Below are 16,102 nucleotides of genomic sequence, written 5' to 3'. Positions count from 1 at the left end.
GGTGGTCGCTAGGGGTGCTTGTCTAATTATTATTGGCTATTGCAGGGGTCGTTGGCCTCGGGAGCTGTTCTTGGCAAAGAGGGGTGTTGAGGAGTTTCCAGAGAATTTCCAGATGGTAATTGTTTACCTTAGTTGAAATTGTTTATCTCGGTTGGCCACCTTGATCTCAGAAACTCAAGCTAAGCTGGCCGTTAATTCTCTCTGGGTCATTTTTCCAAGCTTGTCTGGGTCACGTTCTCATGCTGGCTGAGAGAGAGCCTTACAGTATCTACACACACACATACACACATACACACACAGAATCTGTTTCTTGCTTCCCACATCCCCCCAGGATTGTCCAAAGTGTACCAGGTGAAAAGTAGCTACAGTTTACCTGAACCCTGCATGCAGCCACAAAATAAAAGTCTTGTTTCCTAAACTCTCTCTTTAAGTGTTAACATTCTGGGCAGTTGTGGGGCTGACGTCTAGGGGACGGGCTATATGGCCAATGTTCAGCTTTCTTGTCGGAGTCTAGGTTCCTATTTCTCCAGCAGTCTGCCATTTACCTGAAACCAGCTGGCCCTGTCGTGGTTTGGCAGTTAGACCTGTCGTGGTTTATTGTGGGGGCTGGTCATTCTAAGATTCCCGAGCTACTCCTTTCTGGCTATAAACTAGCTTTTCCAGTAAGACTCTGGTGAGATCAGATTAAACGCCAGCTGCCTGCGAGCAACAGTTCCGGGAACTTTTTCCTGATTAACCGGATTTTCCCAACTTCTTTCTCTCTCTGGAATTTCTCTCCTGCAATTAGTGCAGCGGTAAAGGTAGATACCTGCAGGAGTACTCCAGAGTTAGGTATCCATACCAACCCTTGCTTATGCAAAAACCCATGCTTCTGTGCCTATATAACCTCTGTGAAATTTTTCAATAAATGTAGTTGATCAGAATCCAGACTTGCCTCCTTCTTCGTGTCTTGTGTTCTGTCCTCATACAGGAAAATTCTCCTCCTGAGCGTGAGTCGAACCCCGGCGGGCCGGGACACAGAGGGTTAAGTCCATGGCAGCTGAGTAATGGGCCATACATGTTATCTTCCTTGCTTCCAGGAGGAAGAAGGCAAGTGCCTGCTGAGGGCCTTGAAGGGAGCTGAGACAAGCTCCAAAGTCCCAAGGCGTTGAAGGCGTGGTCACTGCACACCTAGGGAGGAGCAGGCAGCTGAGCAGCAGGAGCTGGAGTGGCTGGTCCTCCCTGGGGCAGGGTGAGAAGACAAAGGGGTTGAGTATAGGAGGACAGGCACAAGCGCTATGGAAATGAAAAGCTCTGCAGATCCGGAAAAGGACTGGCCCTGGGCTGGAAGCCTGGGCCAGGGCGCACTGTGCTGGTTCCCTTCTGCTCATGTCACTCAAGACACACTAGCCAATCAGAGCCATGAAGCAGAATTGTCAGCAGGAAGAGGAGGAGAGTAATTCCTGGTCCCGTGTTGCAGGTTCCACTCTAGCTGAGCAGGCTTTAATGGTTTAGAGTGATATGGTGAAGGCAACTGCTGTGTGCTGTGAGGGGAGCTCCCGCTAGCTCCGAAGCTGAGACATGGTGAGCACAGGGTCACTGCCCGCAACCAGGAGGAGCAGGCAGCTGAGCAGCGGGAGCTGGTGTGGCGGGTCCTCCCTGGGGTGGTCCTAGTCACTCTTTGGACCAGACTGTGGCCTCTGAATGGGGACTGCTCATTGTGTTCTATTAGTTTGCATAGATTGAGGAGTCATTGTCATTGGTTTCTATAGTCTTTATATTAGCATGTGTGCAGCCGGGCTGTACGCTGAAAAAGAAATCCCGCCATGCGGCAGATCCATACTAGTTTTTTGTTTGCTTGTTTGATTGGTTGGTTTTTCTTTCTTTCTTTTTTTTTTTAATGGGAAGGGAATACCGAGACAGTCTTTGGAGACTGACTAGAGAAGGAAATGGCTTGGAGAATGGGAGGAATTCCTTCTACAAGTCTTCTTAGCGCAGAAGGTACAAGCTCATGTGCTGGAGTACAGGTGTGGTGGAAGGGATGGGAGGAATTCCCTCTACAAGTCTATCTCGCTCGTGTGCAGAAAGTGCACACGCATGCACACAAGGTGCCCACGTGCTTTAATAGACCTGCATCCTGCTTGCTGGTGGTGGTTTGTTTCAGAAGACATGCTTCCTGGGCGGCTTTGTATTTTCCGTTTTCCCATGGTCATCAGTGCCTCTAGGGGTGGCTCCATTGCTGCCTGGTTACTAACACTGTATTTCTTCTTTTTTCTTTTTCTTTTCTGTTTCTGAGACAGAGTTTCTCTGGTTAGCGCTGGCTGTCCTGGACTCACTTTGTAGACCAGGCTGGCCAGGAGCTCACAGAGATCCTCCTGCCTCTGCCCCCCAGAGTACTGGAATTGCAGGCGTGCACCACCACACCCTGCACACTGCTATCCTCACCCTTTTTTCATTCTGTGAAGAGTTGTTCAGTTTCCATGAGTTTCTAAGCTTTGTCCTATGTCTGTTGGTGATGGTGTGCCCCTTTAATCCGTGGTTATCTGATATTTTGCAAGGTCACTACAACTTCTTTGTATCTGTTGAGACTTGCGCTTTGTTTGGGTATCATCAATTTTGGAGAAAGTTGTCTGAATTGCTGAGAAGGGGGTATATTCTTTTGTGTTTCGGTAGAATGTTTTGTAAATATCAATTGGACTGTTTTGGCTTTTAACTTTGGTTACCTGAGGTAGTTCTCTGTTTTGTTTTGTTTTTTCCTAAAGGACTGGTTTCTTGTTAAGAGTGAGATAGTGAAGTGTCCCACTATTAGTGCATGAAGGTCTATGGTGATTTAAGCTGCACTTTCTTTTACAATGTTGGGTGCTCTGGTGTTGGGGCATAGATGTTAAGAATGTAAAAGATATCATGGTAGACTTTTCTTTGTTGAATATGCAGTGTCCTTCCCCATCTCAATGACTTTTTGTTTGAAGTGTATTTTTTAGATATTAACCTGGCCATAGCAGCTTGGCTCTTAGATCCATTTGCTCAGAATCTCTTTTTGCCACCCTTTGCCTTGAGGCGATGTCTGTCCTTGCTGTTGAACTGTATTTGTTGTAGGCAGTAGAAGGACGGATTCTGTTTTAGCCTCCATTCTGGAAGGTGGAGTCTTTTTCTTGGTAAGTTGAGGTCGTAGATATTGACAGATATCAATGAACAGTGATTATTAATCCCTGGTGTTTTGTTGTTGTTATTGGTGGTGGTTGTGGTGTGTGTGTGTGTGTATGTGTATGTCCCAAGTGTATTATATGTATGTAGACCTTCCGTACTTTTGGTTTTGCTAATGTGATTTTATTTATGTCCTGTGTCTTCATGGGTTTAGTTAATCTCCTTGAGTTGGATTTTTCTTTCTAGCACCCTATGTGAAGCTATATTTGTAGATAAATATTGTTAAATTTTTACTTTATCAGAGAATATATATATATATTTTGGTTGTTCAAGACAGGAACTCTCTGTGTAGCCTTGGCTATCCTAGACTCAGTTTGTAGACCAGGCTGGCCTCGAACTCACAGCGATCTGCCTGCCTCTGCCTACCAAGTGCTGGGATTAAAGGCGTGCGCCACCACCACGTGGCCTGAGAATATCTTATTTTGTCCATTTATGGTCATTGAATCTTTTCTTGTATAGTAATCTGGGCTGTCATCTGTAATTTCTTAAAGGCTGTAGCACATGTGTCCAAGCCCTTCTGATTTTAGAGTCTGCATTGAGAGACAGGTGCAATTATAATACGTCAGCCTGTATGTGTTACTTGGTTGTTGTGTTTTACTTTCTGTTGCAGCTTTTCATATTCTTTCTCATGTCTAGTGTTTTTATTATTATTTGCCAAGGGGACTTTCTATTCTGGACCAATCCATTTGTTATTTTGCATGCTTCTTGTACCTTGAGAGTCATCTTCTTTTTTTTTTTTCTTGGTTTTTTGAGACAGGGTCTCTCTGTGTAGCCTTCGATGTCCTGGACTCGCTTTTTAGACCAGGCTGGCTTCGAACGCACAGCGATCCGCCTGCCTCTGCCTCCCGAGTGCTGGGATTAAAGGCGTGCACCACCACGCCCGGCACAGGAAATTTTTCTTTTTATGGATTTGTTAAAATAGTTTCTGGACCTCTGAGGTGGTATTCTTTTCCTTCCTCTCTTGCAATTAGTCATAGTTTTGGTCTCCTCATAAGATGGCAGAGTCCCATGTTGTTTTGCGGCAGGAAACTTAGGTTGGATCCGCTCTTATTTGTAATAATGTATCTGCCTCTGACTCCTGAGTGCTGGGATTAAAGGCCTGCGCCACCACGCCCGGCCTGAAGGTTTTTTCTTGTGCCTTCAGCTATGTTGGGATATTCAGGACCTGCTGTGATAGGATAGCTTGTCCTTGTTGGAGACACAGCTCCTGGCTGTTATTGATTACACTCCTATGCTAGTATCTAGGTATGTGGGATTGACATGATTATTGGTGTGGGTGTTGATTTCTGGGTTTGTCTTGTAGATGTGGGAGTACTGTTTCTGGGTTTGTGTTTGCTCCCTGGATATTCTGAGAGTGTCTTGGCTGAGTATTGAACTTTTTACTGTCCTGCTGTGCTGCTGTGTTCATGGAGAATGCTTGCTGTTTTTAGAGGCTGGGAAAAAAGCCATTAGGGAGAAATGGCTTTAGGGATCCACAGGAGGTGTGGATGGGATAGAAAAGAAGCTGCCTCTGTAGTCCAGTCCAGTGCTTGGGGCAATTGTGAACATCAAGGTCTGGGTGAGGAGATAAGGTTGTAGATCTGTTGACAGCCTACCTGGGCTTTGGGCAGGCATGGAATGTGGTTGATCGGGAATGTGTCTGCCCAGATAGGGGCTTGGACACAGAGATGTGGCAGTTGGGTATGGTCTGTATTCTCTACAGGATACATGGAATGTGGGGAGGAAGCTTTCCCTGGTATTCTGGACAGTTTGTGAGAATTGGGTCTGTGGTCCATCAGGGCTTGTGGTTGAGCAGGGTTAGTGCGCCCATAGTTAGTGGCTCAGGCAAAGAGATGAGGTAGGAGGAGAAGGGCAGATGGGGATGGTCTGTGGTGATGACAGGAAGCATGGATAGGGGGGCGAAGATGCATCTCCAGTGGCAACGCTGAGAAGGGACTGGGTCCTGGGTCTCAGGTACCAGAGAGTGGTGAAGGTCTGGATGCATCCCACCTAGTCCCATGCACAATGTCTTCATAGTGAGCCATCATGTTCTCAGGAATCAATTATTTACCACAATCAGCTCAGTCAGGGGTTGTCAGGGAACAGGGTGGTAGGCTCTGACTCCAGATGCTTTTACTAACTTGAGAAAAGCACTTCTAATTGACCTTTCATTGGTCCTGGCCAGGTTGTGGCCAGGGACAGTTGCATATATAGCTGGGTGTCACAGACAGGAGGACAGGTCATAAAGGTTTTTCTTGGCAAAATTCCAGAGGCCTCCAACAATCCAACATGATCTCTAGACATCTAGAAAAACTGTGGAGGCTTTGATTGACAAAGTTCCATGGATCTCTGGCTGATCACTACTGTCCCTAAATATCAGGTATGGTCCAAGTGTAAAGCTGTTTTAGAAATCTGGTATTTCTCCTAAATCTGGTTTTTTTTTTTTTTTCACTCTATTCTTCGGCCCTCAGCAACTTCATACAGGGAAAACTTTTTTCCATAGAGAATGTTGAAAGGGCATCTTGCCAACACCTTGAGACAATGATAGTTTTTTGCTCTGACTGTGAGAACCCAAGCAGAAACTGGCTTGAAAGAAACTTAATTGCTTGACATAACAGCACTTGGCTAGACACTGTTTCCTGTAGAAACATTGTTTAGAAAATGTTTTGAGAGCCCTAGAAGGGTCTTGGATCATCATGTTTTCAGATACTTTACGGACAGAGGACCCCTTGGCAGTTAGCCTAGGCTTGGATAGCCCAGCTGTTGGTCTGAGACTGGAAGTAGGTCAAGTGTTTCTTTCAATAATATTTAGCTCAAGGTATGATGATGCTATGACCTTGTAAACACATTGGCTGTAGCCTGGGGAAATGTATGATTAGACTTTCCTATGTATCGTTTAAAAAATAAAGATCAGGTGATGCTGCCCATTGGTTTAAAAATGATTTTTTGAGCCGGGCGTGGTGGTGCACACCTTTAATCCCAGCACTTGGGGGAGGCAGAGGCAGGTGTTTGCTGTGGGTCCGAGGCCAGCCTGGTCAAAAAGTGAGTCCAGAATGGCCAAGGCTACACAGAGAAACCCTGTCTCAAAAAACCAAAAAAAAAAAAAGTTTTTTTTGTTGTAGGTTACAGAAGTTTTGTATTTCCTTTTACTCTGTTGATTTTTGATTGCCCTAGTGACTGTAAATGATGGGGAAAATCATGATGTAATCAGTAACAACAAATAATTGAACTTCATTTCAATAAAATTCTGGGGTTGGCCCAAGGAGAGGACAAGCAAGTAAGAGACATGAGAGAGTAAGCTAGAGTGAGATGGGGAACAGCAAGAGAGGGGGATAGATAGGGAATGGCAAGAGGGATAGGTAGATGGGTAACAGCAAAAAAGGAGATAGTTAGCAGGACAGTAAGCAAGGAAGGTGAGAGAAGTCAGACAGACAGCAAAGGAAACGGAGATGGAGACAGATAGAGAGGCAGAAGAAAAGTTCTCCTCGGCTTCAAGACCTTCAGCTTCTACCGCTTATGCCCGAGTATTTCCTTTTCCTCCATTCCTCACCATCTCAACAACTAGTTCCTCTAGCTAGTTGTTCAAAGAACGCTTGGTTTCCCTTAAGCAAACTGCCTGCTCAGTTCTCCCTGCTGCAGATCTACCTCTCTTCTCTCCTCTATTCAGTTCCTGGGGTTGGTCTTGGGGAGCAGGGACTGGGGAATGTCTGTGGATTAACAAGGCCTCAGAGTATGCTGAACATAAACATAGTTTGTGGTCAACCTGACCCGATACAGAGAATTCTCCCGGACCAGGGTAAAGGTCTGTGTGCTAACAAGGAAGTGTAGCTGCTTGTCACAAAATGGAGTCTGACTGCTCTTAATGGGGTCTCTTCAGGTGAGCTTATTCAGCAGTAAGACTCAGGAAACATAGTTGGCCTAGGTTAACAAACAGAGGGAGGAAGCCTCACAATTGCATCTGGGGAATCAATGTTCCTTTGCACCTTCACCTGTCTTTGTCTTCTGAAGATTTACTATATTATGTTATGAGTTCCCTGAGTTTTTGTTGGTTTGAAGAATTTCTGTGAGACAAAGAGTTTTGTCTTCTTGATCCTAGAGCCTCAAAATTTGCTCTTTTCGTGGCACATCTGTGTTTGCTAGTTTTTGCAATAATCAATGTTGATTGCTATGGTTAGGACATTTTTTAAGGCTTTAAACACTTTCTGATATATTATTGCTGTGTGTCCTAATTAGGTTCATTTCAGATCATTTCAGTGTCTGTAGTCATCAGTTGAGGGTGTGCCCCTACCAGAATGGCTGGTTGCTCTGACAGTCAACAATTGTATTGATTCATCAACACAATTGATGTGGCAAGGCTCTTCCGATGAGAATGGCAATGTCCCTAAGCAAGTGGGCGTGGGCTGGAAAAGGGAGCTGGCTGAGCATGGGACAGTGGCCAGGCAAGACAGAAAGCTAGGACACCATGTTTGCCCTTAGGTATTTACTTTATTTATTTATTTATTTATTTATTTATTTATTATGCATGCAGTGCTCTACCTGCATGTACACCTGCAGGCCAGAAGAGGTCATCAGATTACTTTATAAATGGCTCTGAGCCACCATGTGGTAACTGGGAATTGAACTCTGGACTTTTGGAAGGAAGATCAGTCAGTGCTTAACCTCTAGCCATCTCTCCAGCCCTACTACATTTCTTTTTACATGAGTTTGTATCCTAAGCTCCCGAAAAAATGGGCTGTGATTCGAAAGAACCATCCAAAAACTTGTTTGTTACCTGAGTTGCTTTAGGTTAGAGAATTGAGTCAAAGTAGCAGAGTAGCAAGTTATTAAAAAAAAAAAAAGAGTGGTACGCAAATAGTGATGTTGCTGCTGGACAGACCTGATGATGCTCTCTTTTGGAGGAATATGGAAAACGTCAGGACTTGAAATGGCAAAAGGCTCAGAAATGTGTTTACAGAGTTTAATCAGCTGTTCTTGTAGGACGTGGAGGATAAGGAGTTTTGAGAGTAATGCAGACAAAGGAAGTCCAGGTCATAGGATTTCAGTAGAAAACAGACTCCATAATTCTGCAGCTAGTACTCATTTGTGTGATATTTTGGTCCAAAATGTTTCTTAATCTTCTCCTGCCTTGAGAAATTGAGTAAGGCAGGATAATTAAATAATGAGCTGATTTCCTAGATGGACTATTGACTCTTTGGATGATTTTTACTAGTGGCTCATTAAGGACCACACTGTAAAAAAGTAACAAATGGTGTAGAAATAAACACAGAGTCTGTGCTTTGTGGGGAAAGAACAGCAGTAGGTTGTATCAGATGCAGTCCAATGCTGAGACCGAGGCAGGAACTTTCAAGGAGGTGGTCACCATTCCAGGGCAGGGCCTTGCTCTGGATTGGAAGCCTAAGAAGATGCCCTAAGGGTGACACTTGATCCTCTTAAGTCTTGAATTAAGGGAAGGGTAGGCCAAGTTATTTCTAGTCCCAGGAAGGAACTTCCTACAAAACCTGCTTTAACTGTGGTCCTAGGAAGGTATGAGCCATCCCAATATAGAAGCCAGATTGACAGGACCACCCACCCATGCTATACTGTTCCTGGAAGGAAGAAGCTTCTTCCTCTGTGGTTTCAGTTTAGCACTATTCCTGCAGCCTATATCCATAGTCATAGCCCCAGTGAGGAGACTGTGAGAGTTCATTGCCTGAAGGCAGAAGGATAAAAAAACTTGGGTTGTATTTGGAGACCACAAGATATTGAGTTAACTGAGCTATGAAAAGTCAGCCATGGAGAGATGCATGTAGGGAGTGGAAGTAACCAATCTGAGAGATTTGTGACCAGTTTCAGGGATAGGGACATCTAAACCCTTGAGACTGAAGCCGCATGTATCTGAGACAGAGATAGAGAATTTGTTCTTTGCCTTCTATCATGGTTTCTCGCCTTGGTCCTATCTTCCCTCACTCAGCACACATTCCTCTCTTTGGAATGGGAAGGACTATTCCATGCCAGTGAAGATTAGAAAGTTGTAGCTTGTTTTCTGAATTGACAAGATGTGGCCATCAAGAGATTGTCTTGAGAGTCAGAAGAGACTTTGGACATTTGAACAGTGTCCAGGCTGTTGCAGACTACTAGGATCATTGAAGTTGACTAAATGCATTTTCATCATGGGATGACCATGAGCCCAAGGTGACAAGAGTCAGATGGAATAAAAACACAAACACTCCCAGAAAGGATGATGTCTTTGCACACTTGTTTGTGATTTGTGGGTTATGGGAGGAGCTTATGGAAGGTTTTGTAGTCGGACCCTCTCTAGATTCCTTATTGGGGATGTGACTTGAGTGTCTGTGGACTCACCCCACTTCCTGTCTTCCTGTCTACTGTGTTGGAGTTGAAACTCATCAGTTTCCTTCTCAAGCCCTCAGCATTGTAGACTATTCCTAAATGACATAAAATACAGTAGATGCAATTGCTGTTCAGTGCTAAGCTAATTTGCTAGCGGAAAGTTGTTCGAATGTTAGTTTTGCTGTTGTTTTTGAAGACAAAGTTTCTCTATACGCGTAGACCAGGCAGGCCTCCAGCTTAGAGGTCCACCTGACCTTCTCCAGAGTGCTGGGATTAGATGTAGGCCAACTTTGCTGGCTTTTGGTTTCTTTTCATGTTATGTTAGTGTCTGATGTGCCTGGAATGTAGGTTCTTGTACTTGTCAAGCAGATGCTGTTTGCTGACCGTCATCCACATGTTGTATATTGAAATTTGGCAGAGACTATATATTCTCTTTCTCAGGATGGCATGTATTCATGACATAAATACACCCTGAGCCTTCTGAGTTGTTAGATTGCAGGTGTGTGGCATTCTTCCTACATGTTGTGTTTGTCTTGAATTTTTTTGATGAATATGAGTCTTTGCCTATGAGCATGATTATGCAATGCAGGCTTTGATCTTTTTAAAGCCTGCTTTAGAGCTGGAGGGATGGCTCAGTGGTTAAGAGCACCACCTGCTCTTCCAAACTTCCCGTGTTCAATTTCCAGCAACCACATGGTGGCTCAAAATCATCTGTAATGTGAGGTAATGCCCTCCTCTGTCCTGCAAGTGTACATGCAGGCAGAACACTGTATTCATAATAAACAAATAATTTTTTAAAGAGCCTACTTTATTTGAAGCTCAGTAATGCTTTTATCACCCTTTCAACGCAGCAACTCACATTAGGAGAGAAAAGGGCTGATAGGGACTATGGAGGTCACCTTCTTACACTCAGTTCCTTGGAGGGAGGTTCCACTCTTAGCTATCAGGATTCCAGCTGATCCCTTCATCAGCAAACCCAAAATTCAGCAAACGTGAGTGCAATGGCAACAGCAGAAACCTGGAAGGGTTCTCAGGACTGTGTCTCTCTAAGAGCATCTCAAAGCAGGAGCAACTCTGAGCAGCCAGACAATATAAAGTGATGGAAAAGGGATTGATCTTTCATATTTGGACTATATTTACTCTCCCATAGTCCATGCAGGATGTTCTTCAACTGGCAAAGAACATTTCCCCGCATGAGGCAGTTCTTTTTCTAATAGACAAACACCAAACACCCTCACACAAGACAGTTTCACATTCCACGCTTGGGATCAAAACAAAAACATGTTTACAGTGCACCCCATGTGCCGGGACTTCACAGTAGTCAGTAGGTGGCCTCAGAACTTGTGAACTTGGAATAATGGGTAGTTGTGAGCAGCCATGTAAGTACTGGCTATTGAAGCTAATTATTTGCAAGATCATCAAGATCTCTGAACTGCAGAGACATCTCTCCTGCCCCTGTTACTCATTTAATATCAACCCTTGCAGCCAGGTGTGGTGGAGCACACCTTTAATCCCATCCCTCAAGGATGCAGAGGCAGGTGGATTGCTATGTGTTTGAGGCCAGCCTGGTCTAAAGAAGGAAGAACAGAACAGTGAAGGCTACAAAGAAAATACCTGTCTCAGAAAAAAAAATGGGAAACAAAAAGGAACAAAAAGGAAATCAACATTTATATTGCTAATATTTTATCTTGTTGTGTTTGAGGTGGAAGCAAAGAAAACTCACTATAGGTAGAACAACTGAAAATGAAACCTTTATTTCCTGAGCACAGGGATGGTGCCACATTTGGATCTTAACTGCATCCTTGAACAGAGACTGTACAATATTTTTAAAGGATGGGGAAAAAAAGGTGGAGGAAGGGGAACCAGAACATTGTCCAATCATATTTTGATTCAGGGGTTGAGCCAAGAAGTTTCCATCAATGAGGATAGGAGTGGCTTCTGGACCTGGGAACGGGAACCTGATTGGCCCTGCCAACAAGATGGAGAAGTTGGCCTTGAGTACCAGGCTTGGTCAGGATGTAGGCAGAAGGTATAGTACGGAGGGAACACATGGGAAGGGAAGTGAGCTTTCTCTTGAAGGCTGTATTCACAACGCAGCAATTTTTATCTTAAGTGTTTGGGCCAAGAAACATTTATTCTTGAAACTAGGAGGAATTTACAGTAGTGGGTTTCCAACAGAATGGGGGCAGCATGGAGATGCTCTAGGCCCCTCAACCTTATGGGTAGAGTCTGAAAAAAAAATGAGAATACTGATAATTAGTTTCTTTGCCTGGTTCCCAAAAATCTGTTCATGTGAAACATGCATTTGCTGTTAGTACAATCCTATCAGTGTTACAGTTTAAGCTGGGCACTTCAGGAATCTGTCAGATGAATACAGAACTAGAGTGAGTGTGTAATTCTTTGTAGGAACTTCAGTAAAGTCCTCTGGGGTCTTTCTGTTTCATTCCTTGATTTTTGTAGGAGTCAGGTCTTAATAACTACCTCTGTGTGTCCCTGAACTCATGGCATAGACCAGTCTGTCATCCAACTCAATGAGGTGCACCTGGCTCTGCCTCATAAGCACTCTTATTAAAGGGATGAGCCAGTACAACCAGCTTGTCCTTTTTTCTTTTCCTTTGTTTTGTTTTTATTCTTTAGTAACAGTTCATACAGTTTCTCTGATGAGGGCTCAGTACTGTTGATGTTTCTCACCTTTCTCTCTCTCTCTCTCTCTCTCTCTCTCTCTCTCTCTCTCTCTCTCTCTCTCTTTTCTCTCTCTCTGTTTCCTTATCTGTTAATTTTCATTTTTCTTGAAAGGCTATATCCTATTCAAAGAGTTCAGAAATGATAGAGGAGAATCTTATTCACTTTCCTAGGTGACCTAAGTCACCTAACGTGACCTGCTGAGTACATTAGAACTTCTGTGTCAGGAAATAAGTGGAAGAAGCCCAGAATTATATGAATTCTATGTCAGAGAATTATACACTTCCAGTGTTGTCACTATCATGCTTCCTGTCGTACACATGTTTGGGACATTTTAGAGTGCAGTGAACTTGGATGATGTGCATGTGAACTTCACTCGGGAAGAGTGGGCTTTGCTGGATCCTTCCCAGAGGAACGTCTACAAAGATGTGATGCTGGACACCTATTGGAATCTCACCACTATAGGTAAGACTGTGACAAAATTTTTTGTTTTCAATTTTTAAAATACAGTGCAACTGTTTCCTTAGTATTGATGCTGTTTTGTAATTTGAATTGAAAGTGAGGAGGGATGAGGTGATTAAGTCAGGCATGGTTGTGTGATTCACTGAAGGGAGTATCGTAAGTTTGACCTAATTTCCAAAGATATATCATATATTTTCTGGTACTATGTTTTAGGATACAATTGGGAAGACCACACTATTGAAGAACAGTGTCAAAGATCAAGAAGATATGAAAGGTAATTCTCATGTGCAAGCTGATATGAATATGCATCCCAAGAAAATGTAACATGTCTTGCATATTTTAAAAGAAAGCACTGCTTTATGTGTATTGGGGATGAATACATTCTCACAAAACTATGTCCATGAAGGGCTTTTTTTTTTTTTTTTTTTTTGGTGTTTCAAGATAGGGTTCCATTGTGTAACCTTGACTATCCTAGACACACTTTGTAGACCAAGCTAGCCTGGAACTCACAGCACTCTGCCTGCCTCTGCCTCCCACGTGCTGGGATTAAAGGTGTGTGCCACCACACCTGGCTCCCTTACTGTCATACCATGTTATATGTGTAGCATGTATCTCAATGTGCACAGAAAGTACACCTATGGGATAAGTGATAAGTATATGTTCAAAACTTTCTAATAAGCACATAGTCCATAGTAAAACAGTTTAGTGAGGGGACAGTTTGTGAGAGTCAAGAAGGTTGTTGTGGAGAAACTTTAATCCTTACACTGCCTGTTTATGAGGAACAAGCATCTAAGTGTGTGACTGCAATATGGAGCCCTTTCACTTGTTATTCTTCTTTTAATAGCTATATCTTATGTCACAATGGATACAGGACATGTGAGCAAAGCGGTATTAAAGGAAGCACCATACCTCTGTGTCCCAGAACAAACAGAAGCTATGTTGTAGTCCCCACTTTTGAGTAGACTTTCTGAATGTGATACAAGTTTTCAGTTCACTGGTTTTCCAACTTCATTAGAACCATCCAAGGAATTTTATGAATGGAATCAATGTTGTAATCAAAGGGAATTTTATGAATGGAATCAATGTTGTAAAGCTCTGAATTCTTGTTTTCTTTAAGTACATGAAAACCTATAGAAAAATGATGCTACAAATCAAACCATGTAATAAATGCTCTGAACATCACAGAGGTCTTCAGAGTCTCAAAACAACTTCCAAAGAAGGGGAGCACCATAAATGGAAACAAAGTGAGAAGATCTGATTCTTTTTTATCATTAGACCAAATTGTAAAATTAATTCAAAAAGATAAAATGATTCATAAGTGTACTGAAAGTGATAAATTTTCACATGTGCCAATTATCTTTGCAGGAAGGAGAGAAATCAAACAAGAGGGAAACCGATCGAATATCCTATATGTGATAAAGCCTTTGCATATCACCGTAATCATGAAAGACTTGAAAGAGTTGATGCTGGAGAGAAACTCTATGAATGTACCCAGCGTGGTAAATCCTTTACACGTCAAGATAGTCTCCAAAAGCATAAAAGAACACACACTGGAGAGAAACCCTATGAATGTAAGCAATGTGGTAAAGCCTTTGCATATCACAGTAGTCTCCAAACACATAAAAAAACACACAGTGGAGAGAAACCCTATGAATGTAAGCAATGTGGCAAAACCTTTGCACAGCACAGTCATCTTCAAAGTCACGAAAGAACACATACTGGAGAGAAACCCTATGAATGTAAGCAATGTGGTAAAGCCTTTACACAGCAGAGTAATCTCCAAACACATAAAAGAACACACAGTGGGGAGAAACCCTATGAATGTAAGCAGTGTGGTAAAGCCTTTGCACAGTACAGTTATCTAAATAATCATGAAAGAACACATACTGGAGAGAAACTCTATGAATGTAAGCAATGTGATAAAGCCTTTGCACAGCGCAGTCATCTTCAAACTCATGAAAGAACACACACTGGAGAGAAACCCTATGTATGTAAGCAATGTAGTAAAGCCTTTGTGCAAAACAGTCATCTTAAAAATCATGAAAGAACACATACTGGAGAGAAACCCTATGAATGTAAGCAATGTGGTAAAGCCTTTGCACATTACAGTAATCTCCAAATACATAAAAGAACACACAGTGGAGCAAAACCCTATGAATGTAAGCAATGTGGTAAAGCCTTTGCATATCATCCTAACCTCCAAATACATAAAAGAACACACAGTGGAGAGAAACCCTATGAATGTAAGCAATGTGGTAAAGCCTTTACATGTCACAGTAATCTCCAAATACATAAAAGAACACACACTGGAGAGAAACTCTATGAATGTAAGCAATGTGATAAAGCCTTTGCACAGCGTAGTTATCTTCAAATTCATGAAAGAATACATACTGGAGAGAAACCCTATGAATGTAAGCAATGTAGTAAAGCCTTTGCCCGACACAGTTATTTTAAAAATCACGAAAGAACACATAGTGGAGAGAAACCCTATGAATGTAAGCAATGTGGTAAAGCCTTTGCATATCATAGTAACCTCCATATACATAAAAGAACACACAGTGGAGAGAAATCATATTAATATAGGCAATGTGGTAAAGCCTTTGCACAGCACATTCATCTTTAAAATTCATGAAAGAACACCTACTGGAGAGAAACCCTATTAATGTAAGCAATGTAGTAAAGCCTTTGCACAGCACTATTATCTTGGAAGTTACATAAGAACACACCCTGCAGAGAAACCTTGTGAATGTAAGCAATGTGGTAAAACCTTTGCACAGTACAGTTATTTCAGACTCATGAAGGAACACACACTGGAGGAGAACCCTATGAATGTTAGCAATGTGGTAAAGCCTTTTTATGTCACAATGATCGTCATGAGGCAACACACACTGGAAGAAAATCTTGTGAACATATCCAATATCGTAATGACTTTCCACATCATAATAGTTTCCAAATATATTTTGAAAACTGATGTGGTCAATTCAGAAAAGTCTGAATAAGGTCACTGCATTTAAGAAGCATATTAAGATACTTGATTGTGTAGGTATGTCATTCATTGTATATAGATCTTGTAATTCATAAGCAAATACCCTGTGTTTCACAATAAAAATATTTGTTATATTTGAAGTTGTGCATGGTAAGGATTGTGTTTGAACTATTATAAACAATAATGTGTTAAAAAGACCATGCTGATCTTGTATATTTAGTACTTTGAATGGATTGGTTGATATTTGGTGTTGGACAGCTCACATGTTTACACTCAGGGCCTTATTTCCTCTGGTGGAATTACCTTATTAAAGTGACCCTTTATTTTATTTTATTTTTGTTTTTTGTTTTTGGTTTTTCGAGACAGGGTTTCTCTGTGAAGCCTTGACTGTCCTGGACTCACTTTGTAGACCAGGCTGGCCTTGAACTCACAGCGATCCGCCTGCCTGTGCCTCCCGAGTGCTGGGATTAAAGGCATGCGCCA

General features: G+C 42.5%; 1 protein-coding gene across 1 annotated transcript; it reads left to right on the top strand.

The window, feature by feature from the left end:
* Window positions 1-1,472: 1,472 nt before the first annotated feature.
* LOC311583837 (uncharacterized protein) lies at window positions 1,473-15,759 on the top strand. Its single transcript, XM_084757755.1, has 4 exons — window positions 1,473-1,563; window positions 12,510-12,636; window positions 12,847-12,907; window positions 13,999-15,759. Exons 1-4 carry the CDS (start codon window positions 1,561-1,563, stop codon window positions 15,209-15,211), a joined length of 1,404 nt encoding a protein of 467 aa, XP_084613881.1. The 5' UTR covers window positions 1,473-1,560; the 3' UTR covers window positions 15,212-15,759.
* Window positions 15,760-16,102: the final 343 nt, after the last annotated feature.

This window comes from Acomys minous (assembly GCF_964271855.1).
Source record: "Acomys minous genome assembly, chromosome: 14".
Taxonomy (NCBI): domain Eukaryota; kingdom Metazoa; phylum Chordata; class Mammalia; order Rodentia; family Muridae; genus Acomys; species Acomys minous.
The sequence above is the reverse complement of the archived record's forward strand: the minus strand, read 5'-3'. Positions and strand labels throughout refer to the sequence as shown.

Coding starts and splice junctions, on each gene's coding strand:
- LOC311583837 (XM_084757755.1), top strand. Junction 12,637..12,846: donor TTGGAATCTCACCACTATAG/GTAAGACTGTGA, acceptor ACTATGTTTTAG/GATACAATTGGGAAGACCAC. Junction 12,908..13,998: donor AGATCAAGAAGATATGAAAG/GTAATTCTCATG, acceptor TTATCTTTGCAG/GAAGGAGAGAAATCAAACAA.